The 15,168-nt window shown below is 38.7% G+C and overlaps 2 protein-coding genes across 2 annotated transcripts; one reads left to right on the forward strand and one right to left on the reverse strand.

The window, feature by feature from the left end:
• Positions 1-89: 89 nt before the first annotated feature.
• cnot2 (CCR4-NOT transcription complex, subunit 2) lies at positions 90-10,885 on the reverse strand. Its single transcript, XM_040025156.1, has 15 exons — positions 10,737-10,885; positions 7,857-7,985; positions 7,690-7,762; positions 7,375-7,522; positions 7,112-7,294; positions 5,855-5,931; positions 5,297-5,422; positions 4,951-5,075; positions 4,704-4,821; positions 4,209-4,365; positions 3,543-3,604; positions 3,015-3,064; positions 2,826-2,926; positions 1,592-1,736; positions 90-1,509 (listed from the first exon to the last, which is right to left on the reverse strand). The coding sequence occupies exons 2-15, from the start codon at positions 7,971-7,973 to the stop codon at positions 1,423-1,425; spliced, it is 1,569 nt and encodes a 522-aa protein (XP_039881090.1). The 5' UTR covers positions 7,974-7,985; positions 10,737-10,885; the 3' UTR covers positions 90-1,422.
• A 1,260-nt stretch (positions 10,886-12,145) lies between these two features.
• lrrc10 (leucine rich repeat containing 10) lies at positions 12,146-15,093 on the forward strand. Its single transcript, XM_040025160.1, has 2 exons — positions 12,146-12,617; positions 12,807-15,093. The coding sequence occupies exon 2, from the start codon at positions 12,877-12,879 to the stop codon at positions 13,744-13,746; it is 870 nt and encodes a 289-aa protein (XP_039881094.1). The 5' UTR covers positions 12,146-12,617; positions 12,807-12,876; the 3' UTR covers positions 13,747-15,093.
• Positions 15,094-15,168: the final 75 nt, after the last annotated feature.

Raw genomic sequence — 15,168 nt, forward strand, 5'->3', positions numbered from 1 at the left:
TTCAGGAAAGCCTTTTTCTGCTTTAATACAAAGAAATTAAGATTTTAAATTCAGAAAATACAAGATTGGTCTTTTTTTTTTTTTTTTTTCCTCATGTCTTTTTTCCGTTTGCTATGAAATGCTGCTGTCCACCACTGTTCAATCAGCTTAAAATGAAATGCATCCTTTTGGTTGTGTTTGAGTCGAAATTCAGGGGATGATAATGATCTCCAGGTTTATTTAATTTTTTAATGGTGGGGCTTAGATTCAGGCCTTTCCTCATGTGATATTTTAATATTTTTTAGTTTGATGCAAGTGCCCAGTGTCATGTGACACCCTGTCCAGCAGATCCCGAAAACTCCTGTCGCATCCACATATTGCATCCATGCTTACCTCATAAAAACGAGGTACAAGTCAGGGCAAAATTTCTTCCAAAATAAATGTCATATATATATATATATGTATATATATATACACACACACATACATATATGTAGCAATCATATATACACATTCGTACATACATATACTAATTTATGTGATGCAAAGAAAAAAAATGTACACATTTCTTACAAAATTGTAACAAAGACTGGAAAGAGTTCTGTTTGCTCTGGAGCAAAGTCGTGTAGATGTTCAGCCTCTGAGGCCTTCTCCATCAAAGTAGTCTCCTACATTTGTGTCCATGTTTGGGCAGCACAGACGTCACAGAGAGACGAAGAAACTGTATGTGACAGAAAAGGTTTGGTGACGCAAAAACAGGGTGGAAGGATGAATGTAAATTGAAAGGAGGGAGGCTAAAAAGGTGAAATGTATAGATGTGGGAGAATTGCATGAGCTCCCTGACTCAAAACATCAACAACAAAAGAAAAGCAAATAACAATAGAAAAGAGGGGGAGAAATTATCAGGGAGTGTTCACATAAAAAAAAGGACAAACAAATTTTGTGTTCTTTTATTACTAAATATAGTGCAACAATAAACATTGCATTTCTTTCACCCTTTAACTTGCTTCCTAGGATGTCAACGTTTCTTTTCCCCGTCTTTAATTCAGTTAACACTTGGTATAAATACAAAGAATAACCTTTGTTCTGTCACTGCCCTGTGCCACAAGGTCAGTCCTCCTTTCAGAGAAAAAACAGGCTTCAGATTCAGAGACGTAAACATAACACAGACCCTGCTCAAAACAAGAGAGGAGGAAAAAAAAAACAAAAAACAAAAAACAAAAACAGGAGGAACATGAAGAATAAAAACAAAACATTCGTTGGTGTTTTGGGGCAGCTTGTAAATTTGAAAATGCAGGGCAGTTTTAATGGTGGTGATGACCCCTACAGTCAAAGAGCCAAATCCTCGAGGAATAAAAAAACCAAGCTGTGTGGACCTCCTCGTCCCTCCTGGACAACGGTGTCGTGTACAGGAACAGCTGCGGCCTTTGGACTGGTTGGGCCTTAGAAGGCCTGCTGGGCTGGGTTGTAGTTGAATGTTGTTGGCACGTGAGGCCTCTCTTCCAGCTTGTCGTACTCCAGATGAAATTCCTTAGAGAAACAGATAGTTTTAAGATAATAGCTCTAATCCTCAAAACTAAAAATAATAAAACTTGATAATATCAACTCTTACCTTGGCTACTTTCCTCCAGTTAAGACAATCAAAAAAGTAGTAGGTACCCCTCTCATAGGTGTTAGTCTTCAGTGTAGGCTCCATGCCAGGTGCCCTAGTTATCCAAACCCGTTCCTCTTTGTGGTACCTCCAGTCCCGGTTAAAGCTGGAGAGTGAAGAACACATTAATAAGAAGTATTACAATAAATAAATAAATAAATAAATAAAACACCGCCACCTGGTGGCTAACCAGGGACCAAGAAAGATTCATTTCAAGACCCTTAAAAACCTCAAGGAGTTTCACTCACACTTCCAGCTATTTCTACAAAAACGAAAAATGATTATGTTCATACAAAAGAAGAAAAATTATTCCATAAACAAACAATATTGTACCTTGTTAAGTGTTAATCTAAGAGTACACAGCAGAATCGATCACCATTTTAAAGCTTTACAAGCGTTTTTTCCAAAAGTTTGTTTATAAGAGATGTACTTGTGTAGTTCGACTTTAAAACCCTGACTTGGCTGTTTCGAGCACTGCCATGTAGTGTTTTTGAAATCTGGTCACAACTGAGGGGTGGAAATAACAGAGAACCTGTTGTGTCATCTATTCAACTCCAAATAGGACAAAAAAACAAAACAAAAACAGAAACTGAGATAATAACAGATTACATCAAGTGATGAGTATGGTTCATTTTCCCCCCCCATGGACTTCTACACAAGAAGAAGTCATTAAGAATGAATGCAGATTTGAAAATACTTCTGCATACCCTTTACTTTACTTTTTAGACCAGCAAGCTATGTTCATCGTTAATAAGTAGTCTAGGCTTTTTCTTAATGTGCGTTGGTTCAACCCTCCTGGCTTCCGCTCTCAGTTGTGTCTTCCGAGGCCTTTGGACTGAACGGGCCTTAGAAGGCCTACTGAGCTGGGTTGTAGATGAATGTTGCTGAACTTGTGTGTCAGGAAAAAGTCAATTATATTTGCATCTGCTGAGAGAATCCCTGTGGTTTAGAATTTAGATTCAGTTTTATGGCAGGGATAATGTTCTAGCTTGTTTTTCTGTTTACGGATTGCTTAATTTCCTCTTCACAAAACTGTCTCATCTGCTCGCCAGTGAAACGTTTTTAATACGAAGCAGCAACTGCAAAGACTGTCGACTTTACACGACTCCTTTAAACTTCTTTGCTAAGTAAGGTGATCATCTCCTGGACAGACAAACACCTTTGTGCCAGTTTCTAGCAAAAAGTCAGTACTCACAGCTCCACTGCTGCCAGAAGCTGTAGCAGATCTCCTCCATTCATGTAGTACAGGTAGAACAACAGGTCTTCACCGTATCGAGACAGTTTGATGGCAGCCAACTAGAGTCAAGACAAGACAGTATCGATTAATTTTATTTTACTACATTAATCTTTGAACCGCTTACATTGAGCTCAAGTTCATGGTTACCTTGTCCCTTATGTGGATATTTGTTAAATACTCCGATGGAACATGGAAGTCTAAAAATGCAGATACAGATATAGGTTAGCAGCACACACAAGAGTGTCTAAAGCAGTGTGTAACTGTTTTAATTCACTGTGGCTTTGAAAATTTCTGCTACTGATATGCCAAAAATGTGGTCTCCAGGTTGGATAAAAAAAAGAAAAAACCAGGAGGCCTGCCAGAATCTAAATCTTATTAATCAACTCTGTCAACAGCCAACTACTTGTAATAAAATAGTTGAAAGTTTTTTTAGCTGCAGTAATTTTAAAGGGCCACATGTATGTTTGTACTTTAATTTCCACAACAACAGTTTTTGTTAAAAAAGAAAAAAGAAAAAAAACATGACTAAAAATGTAAATATTTTACAAAAATACTAAGATTGCATTGCATCCTTTCTCTGCTCCTCCTCAGCACTAATGCAAATGTCTTGACACCTGCTCTGACTCTGGTCTTGAAAGCTACTCAGGACTGTCATACATCAAATTAATGTCTTACCGATGTCTTGAGGTCGACAAGGTGCGGAAGCCCAAGGAGAGGCAAACTTGGGGTACAAGTTTCTGTCAAAGAGTTTAGTTGCAATCAGTTCTTGCTAGTATTAATATCAAAAGCAGACTGTTTGCTAAACGTTTTAGATAAAACAGGAAGAAATGTCAAAAACTCTGAAAATACCAACTTTTACCAACCTACTGATGCAGTCAGCAGGGGGCAAACTTAACTAATGGAGTCTCTTTCCTCTTATTTCTTTATTACCTCTGAGTAAGAATGAAATTTGATGTATATCAAAAATCATAGACCCTGAAACTTAAAAGACCAGCGTGTATGATTTAGTGCTCCTCCCGTGACTGTTACAAATGCAAAAGGTTCCTAATGTATAAAAATGACAGTGAAGGGACTCACCCCTTCTGCAGATAATAAAAAGCTAATTCTAAGGCAACAAAGACACTGCGCCTCTTGTATTCAGCCACTGATACATTAATGACAATACGATTACATCCATCCAAAGAAACGGTGGGGAACTAAATAGATTCATTCATTAAAAATAAAAGTAGACAGATGTAACATGCATTATTGGACTAAAAAATTTTATTGTTTCTTTGTGTGTTTTTTTTTTTTTATAGGAAAAATCAGTATGTATTTGCAGGGTAATGAAATTTGTCTTACTCTGGTGAGTTTAAGTTGAGTCCCAGTGTTGTGAGGTCACTTCCTAACGCCAGATGGACCATCCCCGGATCAGTCTCTGCTGCCCGGATAAACGTCAGTAGGCCAATCATGCCAAATTGATCCGTCACCATTCCTGCGGGAATGTTCGTCACCCGACCTGCAGCAGCAAGACAACTCAAGATTAAAACAAACTGTAGAAACTGGACTCTGAGCTAGATTCAGTACTTAATGTCAAATCACCTCTGCATTAATAACTACACTTTGTGAACAAACCAACTAAATACCTCTTTGAACTCATGATCACAGGTAAATTAATGGAAAAGTGATTATGGCTGTGTTACAATGAACATTATTTTGTTGGTTTCCTCACTGTAGCTTAGTTGATAATTATCTAACCCCAAATGCAGGGTAGCACGTCCAACTGCCTCACTCAAGGCAATTAAGAAGGGTTGTTTTGGTGGAATAGCAGCAATACGATTGGCAGTGAAGACTCACCATCAGGCAACACCTGAATCCCTTTCTTCTGGTTGTTGTTCTGTGCTGAAGCCGTCTTGTCTCCGGGGAACTTGGGCCCATCTGCATTGGATGTGCTCTTGTTTGTGGAGTTCAAGTTCTAAAGGGAAGGGGGAAAAAAATCAATAGGCAGGAAAAATAATGCATGTATTTATTTCAATTCTTTTGATCTGTACCCTTCTCACAAAAAAAAAAAAAAAAAGTCCTGCCAGTGTGCTGTGTGACTTACAGTTTTGCTGTCATCGTTGTTCAACGTGGGATCCTTATAGTTTGGCCCAGGCAGTGCAGGGAAGTCCTCATTGTGGATGGAGAAATCCTGTGTCTGCTCAGTTGATGGCTTTGTCACCATGCCAACTTGATGATGAAAGTGTAACAGCAAAGAAAAAAAACAAAAACAAACAAAATGGTACAATCAGCAATGATAGTCTGTCGTGTGCAGTGTAACAAAAGCTTAGCTAACATTATGAAGCTCATCTGATGGTTTTCAGCTGAAATCCATTTCCAGTGTTGATGGAATTTGCTGTCAGTGATTCATGTGAGGAAAATAAGACACTTTCTACAGTCTAATGGCTTACCATAAGGCGCTCGTCCAGTCAGTGGGTTGAGAACTGGTGTAGGGTTTCCGGTCCCTTCTCTCCGACTCCTATCTGCTAATGCAGGGAAGTCTGACAAATCCAGTCCTGTTACATTTTCACTCCCATCTGTTACACAAGGACAATACAAACATGTGAATCCTTAAATACACTATTTTTGTAAATATGTAATAATGTAGCCTTATTATAAAGTAGATTAAGGATGTAGCAGCTCTCCCCTTTTTTGATGTGTATTTATGTAACAGTTTAAAAAGAGTCAGATCAGTTTAATCAGATTTTTATTCAGACCTAATTTCCTGCAATTCATTTCAAGGATACACAGTTTATGTATGATGGGTAGCACTGTTTGCTGCTGTTAACTCTTATAAGACCCTAACAGCAGCATTAATGGAAAGCTGTGATTTTGTGCAGGAAACAGTATTATTTATCAGGCTGTGGCTGTTGTTTATGCTTTAAACACACACAGGCAGAGCAATGTTAGTCTAAAAGTAGCTGAAACCTAATGGTTACCTGATGGTTAGACAAAAGTGAACAACCAACCTGTGCCGTTGAAGATGTTGCTTGATAATGAGTTGTTCATGAAAGCTTGATTGCGGTTCATCCCAAATCCTGACATGCTGCAGAGACAGAAAAAAATAAGAAAAAAGAAAGAAAAAGGATACAAACATTTCCTTAATTAGAAAAACATGTTTTAGAACGCAACTGTACACACAAAAGGACACACCGAAGGTAACCCATGCCAGTACTATGAAGCAAGATTTGAGCTCATCCAGGTAACTTCAAGGTTAACCCTGGCTTTTCATTATTACAAAGGTGGTACATCACGCATGTTATGTTCACAGTTAAAGATAAACAGGTACAAAACCAGTGCCTACTCATCAATCAGTTTTCTGCAAAATGTCACTGTTCCTTGGATTTCAGTGCATGGATAAAGTTGTGTAGTTCACTATGTTGGATTAGAAACAGATTCTTAGACATAAGTTTATTTTTCCTGTCGGGTGCAAACCATTTTATTGTTCTAAATTTACAAACGGGGCGCCTATTTTTACTTATTTGTTTTGAACTTTTTTTGTTTCTTTTTTTAAAATCTGAGACCGGGATAAAGCTGAAAGATTAAAACAAAAAACATCTTGTGTACATCTAAACTTTAATGTAAAGTAAATATTCACTGTATTAGTTTCTCCTGTTCTTGACTGAGCTGTGAGATGCCTGTTAACTTCAGCAGCTTGCATTCTTACCCGCTTTCTTTCAGGCTGTAATAGGCTAAACTTTATTAATACAGTAGGACTCTGGGAGTCTCCCTGATCAAACACTTAAAGTGCACATACATTCATATGGCGCTTTTAATACTACGCTACTATTAAAAAAAAAAAAAAAAAAAAAAAAAAAAAAACTCTCTCTCTCTCTCTCTCTCACACACACACACACACACAAAATGCATATAAAGGTTTGGGTTCAGCATGTATTATTTTCTTCAGATTTTTCCTCATGTTACAGTTTTGTCATTTTCTGCAAAATCAGCTGCTCTGCTTCCAACAGACTTATCCACATTTCAGATTGGTCAAAAGCTGTAAACAGCACCTCTTTCATGCTGGTAGCTAGATTGAGAAACCCTGGGTTGCCTTGTTAAGTTGATAATCAGCTTCTTGTGACTGCTTGGCTCAATCACCAGTTTTAAGATAACTGAACCCAGATAGCAGAAAGACATCCTGTGTATGTTGAATTTGCATCATAGTACAGGGCCATGTCCCTTTGAAACACTGGTGGATATGTGCAATAAATACTAAATCCATCTACCTGTTTATGGTAAAGGGCTGGCGTGCTGGCTGCTGTTTGGGCATACAGATGATACTGGGTGAGCTACGGTTGGGGCTTCCCAGCCCCGAGCTGCCCATGCTGTTGGTCCTGCCGCTTATCCCAATGCCTTGACCGACCTGAGAGTGATTCAGCACGTTCCTCGAATTCATCGGTAACGTCCCCCTGTCAAAACATCATCGTCCAATTTAGTGAATTCAAAGTTTTCTTAAACAGCACGATTAATCGGTCAAGTTCACACTCACCTGCTTGGTGATGGTGGGGTATGGAGAGACATGGTGGGGACTCCTGTTGTGGGGGTGATATGACTCGGTAGCTGCGAACCTTGCGTTAGACTTCGGTTTAACTGAGGTGTGTTGTTTCCCATGCCTCTTACTGAGAAGCCGAGTGCACCTGCACAAAGACAAAAGAAAGCTTTTCAGTTATCTGTTCAAATAACACAATCAAACTTTAAGTAACTCTAGTTCAGAGGTAAAAAGCAGAATTGTCTTTACGATTTTAAGTCCATCACAAATGACAAAACTGATGTAACAGGCTGTAAGATAAAGGTCAGCACTCACTTTGTGGACCATATAAACTCGCACCGAGCTGCGACAGCTGACCCGATGACGATGGTGAGGGAGAGGACAGCATCTGGAGAAAAACATTCAAGGACAGAACAGAGTAAGATAAATGTGGAAAAAAAATCTCAACAGGTAAGAAAGGTGTACCAGCACACAAAACTCACATCTTTATCCGACCGATGTGGAAACATCGTCGGCTGGTTGTAGTACATGCTTTCATCGGTAAAGTCGTTATCGACAACGTCAACGAACTCTACAAATTTCTTTCTAGCACCAAACATGCCTTTCGTCACCTGAAGAGAGAGAAAGGAACATTAATTAAAATGTGCATGTGAAAGAAAGCAGACGCTCAAGAGTGAACTTTTTGAACTTATACTGTGGCTTAGATTTGAATTTTAATTCTCTTTAGATTTCTACTTGAACTAGATAAAATTCAGAGCCAGTAAGGTTCAACCTATACAATATTTTCTGGTCAACTTCTATACTAGCCTAAAAATGTTATGGTTTCAAAATTGGACATTAAAATTCTTTTTAGTTTTAGTATTTATAGAATAATTCTTGCAGCATTCATTCAGGCAGTCAGCGTGGCAATTGCCCGATCTCTGCTCACAGTTGCAGCAGCAGGGTAAGAATTAGGAACAGGGGTACGCATTTTCTGTTAAAGACTCTCTCCGAAATGGTCCATCGGCCAAATTGGTTTGGTCAAGATAATACACAGACAAACATATGTCACCACTAGTACCCTGCACCTTATACTGCTCTACTAAGTCTGTGATGGGGAGAAGAAATTAGCAAGGAGACATTGCAGGGATCAGAAGTGGATAATAAATTGGCATCAAGCAATCCAAACCACCCGTTAAGGTGTATTGTGTGTCCTAAAACCCCCTCAGCATTCCTCTGGGGTAAGGAAGGTGGAAGCAGGTTCAGAAGGGTAAGCAGGCAGGGGGTGAATCCCAGTTTCGGTTCCTCCTGGGCTTTGAATAGGAGTCAGCTCAAGGCATACTGGCTAATAGGTAAGGATTAGAGTTAAAGAAGCACATACGGGGGGTTAAGATTAGAATTTAGCTCCTAGGGTTAGAGTCTTGTATCAGACTACCAATTGCACCTGTGTTGATGGCAACTTGGCCTTGGAACACTACTGACTCATTACTCCTGTTTTGCTATACTTATTTGTGATTTTTATTTTATTTTAACATGAGTACTTGTTGCATTTTTAATCCCTCTGACTACATTTTAAATTTAGACAGAGCAAGGGTCAGGGAGCAAGTGAAAATAACAAATTTGCATAGATTATGTTTAGCAGAAGTACTTTCTCAGTTATAATGAGAGCACCTTGGAAACCAGAGAAATCTGTTCTAATCTGGTAAGACTACTAGGCTGAAATTTTTGTTATGCAGTACAACTTGTTAGGCTTCCTCAATCCAGAATGGCAGCTGAATAAAAATAACTATTTCTTCATTTCTGTGATTAAGCATTCTACATGTTTGATTTTGTACTATTGTGAAATTGTCAATACCTTCCAGAAACTGTCTCTAACTAATAACTAATGTTATTCTTTTTTGTTAGTCTATGAGACGGGTTTTTTTTTTAAAACACATTTGAATAATTCTTGGAACTTTTTACTGTATTTGCTCCCATTTAAAGAACCTGATTCACTTTCATGGTAAAAGAAGCCAGTTCTCTTTAACAGATTCTCAGATATTCGAGTTCAAACACTGCTTCAGATATCAAATCAATGTGTGGGGGGAAACACACACGTATATATCATCGACAAGCCTAAATCCACAGACGATCTGTGGTAAGTTGTCCAAGATGTTTAGAACAACCTACCAGCCGAGCTCCGTCAAAAACTGTGTGCAAGTATACCTAAAAGAATTGATGCTGTTTTGAAGGCAAAGGGTGGCCACACCAAATACTGATTTGATTTAGATTTCTCTTTTGTTCATTCACTGCATTTTGTTGTTTGATGAAAATAAATGATTAACACTTGCATGTTTGAAAGCATTCTTTGTTTACAGCATCTTTCCTCACCTGCCTAAAACTTTTGCACAGTACTGTATATCTCAAGTACTTTATATTTAAAGTACTTCCTATGCGATGCTGAAATTTCACAGCAATCATTCTATATGTTTAAACTTTGGACTACACATTTTTTAGGCAAATCAAAGACGGCTGAGCAGAAAATGTTGTTAAAAACCCCAATGATCTGAGACTGAATAGCCCATGTCTGAAACTAACAGCACCGCATTGTATTGTTTGTGCAACTGGAACTTTACTGCCGCCACACAGCGTTGATATTTCACAACCTTTGTATAGACAAAAAGATATCTTATATGACTGCAAGGCTAAGTTAAATGGAAGCATCTGGAAATGCAATATGTTATAATTTCTTTGTAATTCAATGGGCTACAACTGGCACCTTACGGTTCTTAAAATAAACTTTTGAATAGTTGCTTTCTCTGCGAATTTAAAATGAAGATTGATTTATTTGACTTTTACAACAAAAAAAAACAAAAACTGCAGCCCTACGATACCTGTTAACTAAATGAGATGACAGCAGAACTGGCTGTTAAGTTCCATCCCGTTAAACTTCACTATTGATGTGTTTAACAGCAACAAAGCTAACAGGCTAGCCAACACTAGTTTAGGTAGCTAACATTAGCAGGCTAGGTGCTTGTCACTTTGAGTTAGCTTAGCTAGCTTAACGTCAGCTTACTAACTGGCTACTCTAAAAACAACCAAAGTAACAGAGCGTTTAAACTGAGAAATACACAGTGGTTTAGCTACCAGTAACACTGGCCCTCTTTGCCTCCGTTTATCCACTGTCAGCTGTGTGTTTTCACGGCTCAGTTTATGCTCCGATTGCAGGCAGTGGCAGTAGCAGCAGATAGACCAATAGCGACAATCTGCGGATGCTAAAGGCTAACGACGTGCTACGTATTTAAACGAAAGAAAGCAAGGGAGGTAAAAAGCTCCAGCTGACGGAGTTTAATTTACATAGGGCAATTTTAACATAAGAACAAAAATAAGTAAAATAATCTCACCGCATCAATTTCCCTTCGCTTCGTTAGATCCAAGATGGCTGTGAGTATTCTCAATCGAAAGAGGTCTAGCCTTTACCCCCTGACCTTACAACCTGCTGATCACTTCCGTACACAAAAACGAACACATCTGATAGTTTCCCTAACAGGGTGCTGGGAGAAGAACCAACAGATATCCAGAAAAGTACTTCACGGAGGGGGAAAGAAAAAAAGAAGATTTTGCAGTCATTTAAAGCAAATATGACACTGTCGAGTTTTTGTCTCCCTCGTGTGAACATCAGGTGTCTCACTCCAGTAAAATAAATTTGTGGATTTACATACTGCAGAGGATGTGATTGTCAGCAATAAAAGTTTGGTTACCAACCACATTTGACACATATCTCATAGAGTATCCCAAATCTCACAGGTTTCTGTGCAAAAACATGAACTTTACGTGTTGACAAGGGCCTTATGTCACAACTGGGTTTTTGGTTGTTTTTTACTTAACATTTTTTGTTTGTTTGCTTTTACTGTATTTCTACATTTAATCAAATTAGCACACAACAAACTGGGGGCTATATCTGTTCATATCTTACATAAAATGAGTAGTTGAGAAAAGCCTGGTAGTCAGAGGTATTTTAAAGTGGACCTGCAGGAGCTAACACTGTTCACAGTGGCATGAATTACTCAGTGAGGTTGTAAAACAGCAGCTTCACATGAATTTAATATGGCCCGGAAACTTAAAACCACATTGTATGGACTTCCTCAGCAGATGGCGTCTTAAGGCTGTTATAATGATCCTTTATCAGTTAGACTTAAAGTGTTTGGCAAACCATCAATCATCATTATTTATCTGCTGAGGAAAAGAACTGGACATAGCTGAAAGCTTTGGGAACAACAAGTAAGCCTAGTGTAAGGGGGGGAAATAAATGGGTTTTACAGTAGAAAAGGCAGGTATAAAATTAATGATGTTTCCATTCCAGTTACTTCACCCTGGAACCATATATTATATCTGTGCTTCCCTTCCTGTGAGATATCCAGATTTTTAATATGAACAGGTTTTTTATGACAGTCACACCATTGTGCTCTGGCAGTAAGTGGCTGCGGGAAAGTGATAAAAACAGTGTGTCAGTGAGTGAAAGCAGATGAGGGTCAACTATTGCCCCCTCAGATAAGGACAATGAAATCCCTTCCTAATTTTATCTAGTTGGAAAATAGCCCCAATGAAGATATGTCAGATAGCATGGACACTTCACACCTCTTGTAAGATATCCAGCTTACTTACAGGATATTCATCTTTGAGTATAAGCTTGCATGAAGATTGTTTGGATTTGGAAGATTTGACCTGCTATGTGTTGATTTTAAATGAACCCATTTCCAAGACTATACAATGTGGCATTGGCAAAACACAGATCTACAGAGATTTTCCATAACTGAAAACATAGTATACTCTAATCAAAGTAATCTGATATCCCTGCAAACACTGGCAAATTGCTAAGAACATTTCACCTGTTGAGCCCAGTGGCTTCCACCCAAGACTGCCTCTGGGATGATTACAGCAGAATGCAAATGACCTTTGTTGCTCTTTCATCACAAAGCACTTATTCTGCTTATCCATGTCACCCTGCCCCTCCCTGTTTCTCTCTCTCCCACCTCTGTCATCTCAGAGAAGAAGAGGGGAAAGTCATTAGGCACAAATGGGGAGGAGAGAGCTAGTGGTTGCTATAGCCATGAGAGTCTGGCAGAGCTTGGAGCCACAGAGAGATAGTGAGAGGACTGCACTGGGAAATATCTGCCCAGGGAATACAATAAGTTTTCAGCTCATTAAGTTGGATAAACAAATGGCTTACTGTAGGAGATACTGGGAGTCATACTGGATATCATCAGCAAGACATTAGAAAGAAGGTATTTTGAATTTTTTGTATGAACATCTTAACACTTACAATGTTTTTCTGTTTAATTTTATTATATATTACCTTGACACAACATCCCCTTTATTACATTAAAGGATGCACTTCATAATATAACTGATGTGTCATCCTCCTTCCTAAGCTGTTGTATGATTTCACTGTTTCTTTTTTCTTGATTATCAAGATGAATAAACGCAGAGGGGAAGTGGAGGAGTGTTAATGGAACACCATTCACTTGAAGATAAAGGAGATGGATGTCGAGTAACAGTCTTGTGGCAGAAACAGTAAGAAAAATGGGCAATGCCATGAGAAGTATTCTCGCCTTCATTCCTTCTGAACGCTGCCAGCGCTTCTTAGTTGGGGACCTGAAGGAGATGCCACTAGATCGGACCCTGGACCTGAGTAGCCGACAGCTGCGAAAGCTGCCTGTTGCTGCCTGTCTCTTCAATGAGTTGGTGAAGCTTTACCTGAGTGACAACAACCTCAGCAGCTTACCGGCTGAAGTGCAGAGCCTGAGAAAGCTGCAGCTTCTGGCCCTCGATTTTAACTGCTTTGAGGAGCTCCCACTAGCCATATGCAGGTTGCCCCAGCTTAGTATTCTTTACTTGGGTAATAACAGGCTTTATCACCTCCCCGTAGAGCTGAGAGAGCTTAGGGAACTTAGCACTCTGTGGCTGGAGACTAATTGCTTCACTGTTTTCCCTAAGGTTGTTTGTGAGCTCTCAAATCTAAAGACCCTGCACCTCGGATATAACCAGATACGGAGTTTACCCAAAGAATTTGGACGGCTGCACGAGCTGCGAAGTATTTGGCTTGCTGGGAACCAACTGCCAGATTTCCCACCAGTGTTGCTTGAAATGCACTCTCTGGCTGTTGTTGATGTAGATCGGAACAGAATACGTCATTTTCCTAGCCTTTCTCACATGCAGGGGTTAAAACTTGTGATCTATGACCACAACCCCTGTGTTAATGCCCCAGCAGTGGCTGAGGGAGTCAGAAGGGTTGGGCGATGGGCTGATAGCTCAGATGACGAGCAGGAAGATGATGCTTCAAAAGCAGCAAGTGAGACTACAGCTGAGGTTGTCGAAGTCCATCCTGAAGAGCAACAGAACATTCAAGGTTAAGGACCAAAGTGACCTTCAGCTGTGGGGAGGCGGGATTGACTGGCCAGGCTCGAGTGGCGTCCTGGAGCACTTAAAGCAGAGTGGCATGACAAATACCGTCAGGGTGATGGTATTTGGTCCATATATGGTAAAGCCAATCATTTAAAAGGGAAAGTTCACCTCTTAAATCAAATCCACACACACACACACCCTCAACTGGCCTGCTGTGCTACTTGTCTATCAGATTGTTTGGTGAGAGTTGGCCAGTTTTAGATATACTAGTTATGTTTGCATTTACATATCTTAGGATTATGACTTTATTTTGGATTGAACTGTCCTTATAAAGGCCATAAAGTAATGAAATCCAAAATGCATAGTCTGTAAAATGGGATATTTGAATCACGACATAAAAGCAACATTTAAAAAAACAAAATAAAAAGACTGCATGCCTTGAAATTATTCATTTCAACACCGTAAACTTTTTAATTGATCTTTTCCCTCTGGAATGTTGCATGTATTATATTGTTTGTGTATTGCCAAGTTCACATAGTATGTTTGCAAGGCAATGTGTCAAAACAGGCATTAACATTATTCTAGTAAATCAGCCATGCAGCTGTTGCTGTCCAGTGATCTGAGAATTAGTTTCTACTTTTATACTTTTATAGTCAGTATAATTCACAGTTTGTGACTTCTGATTTTACAGTGCAAAGAATTATAAAACATTTTGTTCCAGCAGTGCAAGATAGTATCTGCACCTGCTGAGGATTTTAATACCAGAGATGGATGGTTTAAGTCAATTAGTGCACTCTGTATCCAGACCAATGCATAATTCATCGACTAGATTGGAGCTGTGGCTTTGAATAAAGACTGCTAATGGGCCATAATGTCGTTGCTGTAAGGTTCTGGTTTGAAACAGATCATACATGCAATTTTGCAATTCCCCTGTGTACCAGGAAAATGTTCTGTAAACAAGCTTAAAAGTAATTCCACGATATATGATCTGGGCATTTGGAAACTTTCTAAACAAAATGCAAAAAAAAAAAAGATTGAAAGGGCTTGAAATTGTTTTTTCTTCTGGAAATGTGATTATTTACGACTGGTTTCTGTGCTTCCACCTTTCATAGATCTTTATATTATTCTATAACATGTATTTGATTTTTTAAATATATGAATGCATAATATTTTATCTAAATGTATACTTATATTACGTTATAGTATTTATTATGATTTCAGGCAATCTTTTACATTTGTATGGTCCTATTATAAACTACATATATATCAATCTGATTTTGTTATGTTTTATGTGCTTAACATTATGTTTTAATGTAACAATGGAATAAACTTATCTAATCTTATATTAAACACAACACCTATATTTTTTTTTTAAATCAGTATAGTTAAATTTGAAGGTTTGTGAATGTATAAACATCTTTATGTTTAGTC

This window comes from Simochromis diagramma, unplaced genomic scaffold (assembly GCF_900408965.1).
Source record: "Simochromis diagramma unplaced genomic scaffold, fSimDia1.1 OVJJ01000293.1, whole genome shotgun sequence".
NCBI lineage: Eukaryota > Metazoa > Chordata > Actinopteri > Cichliformes > Cichlidae > Simochromis > Simochromis diagramma.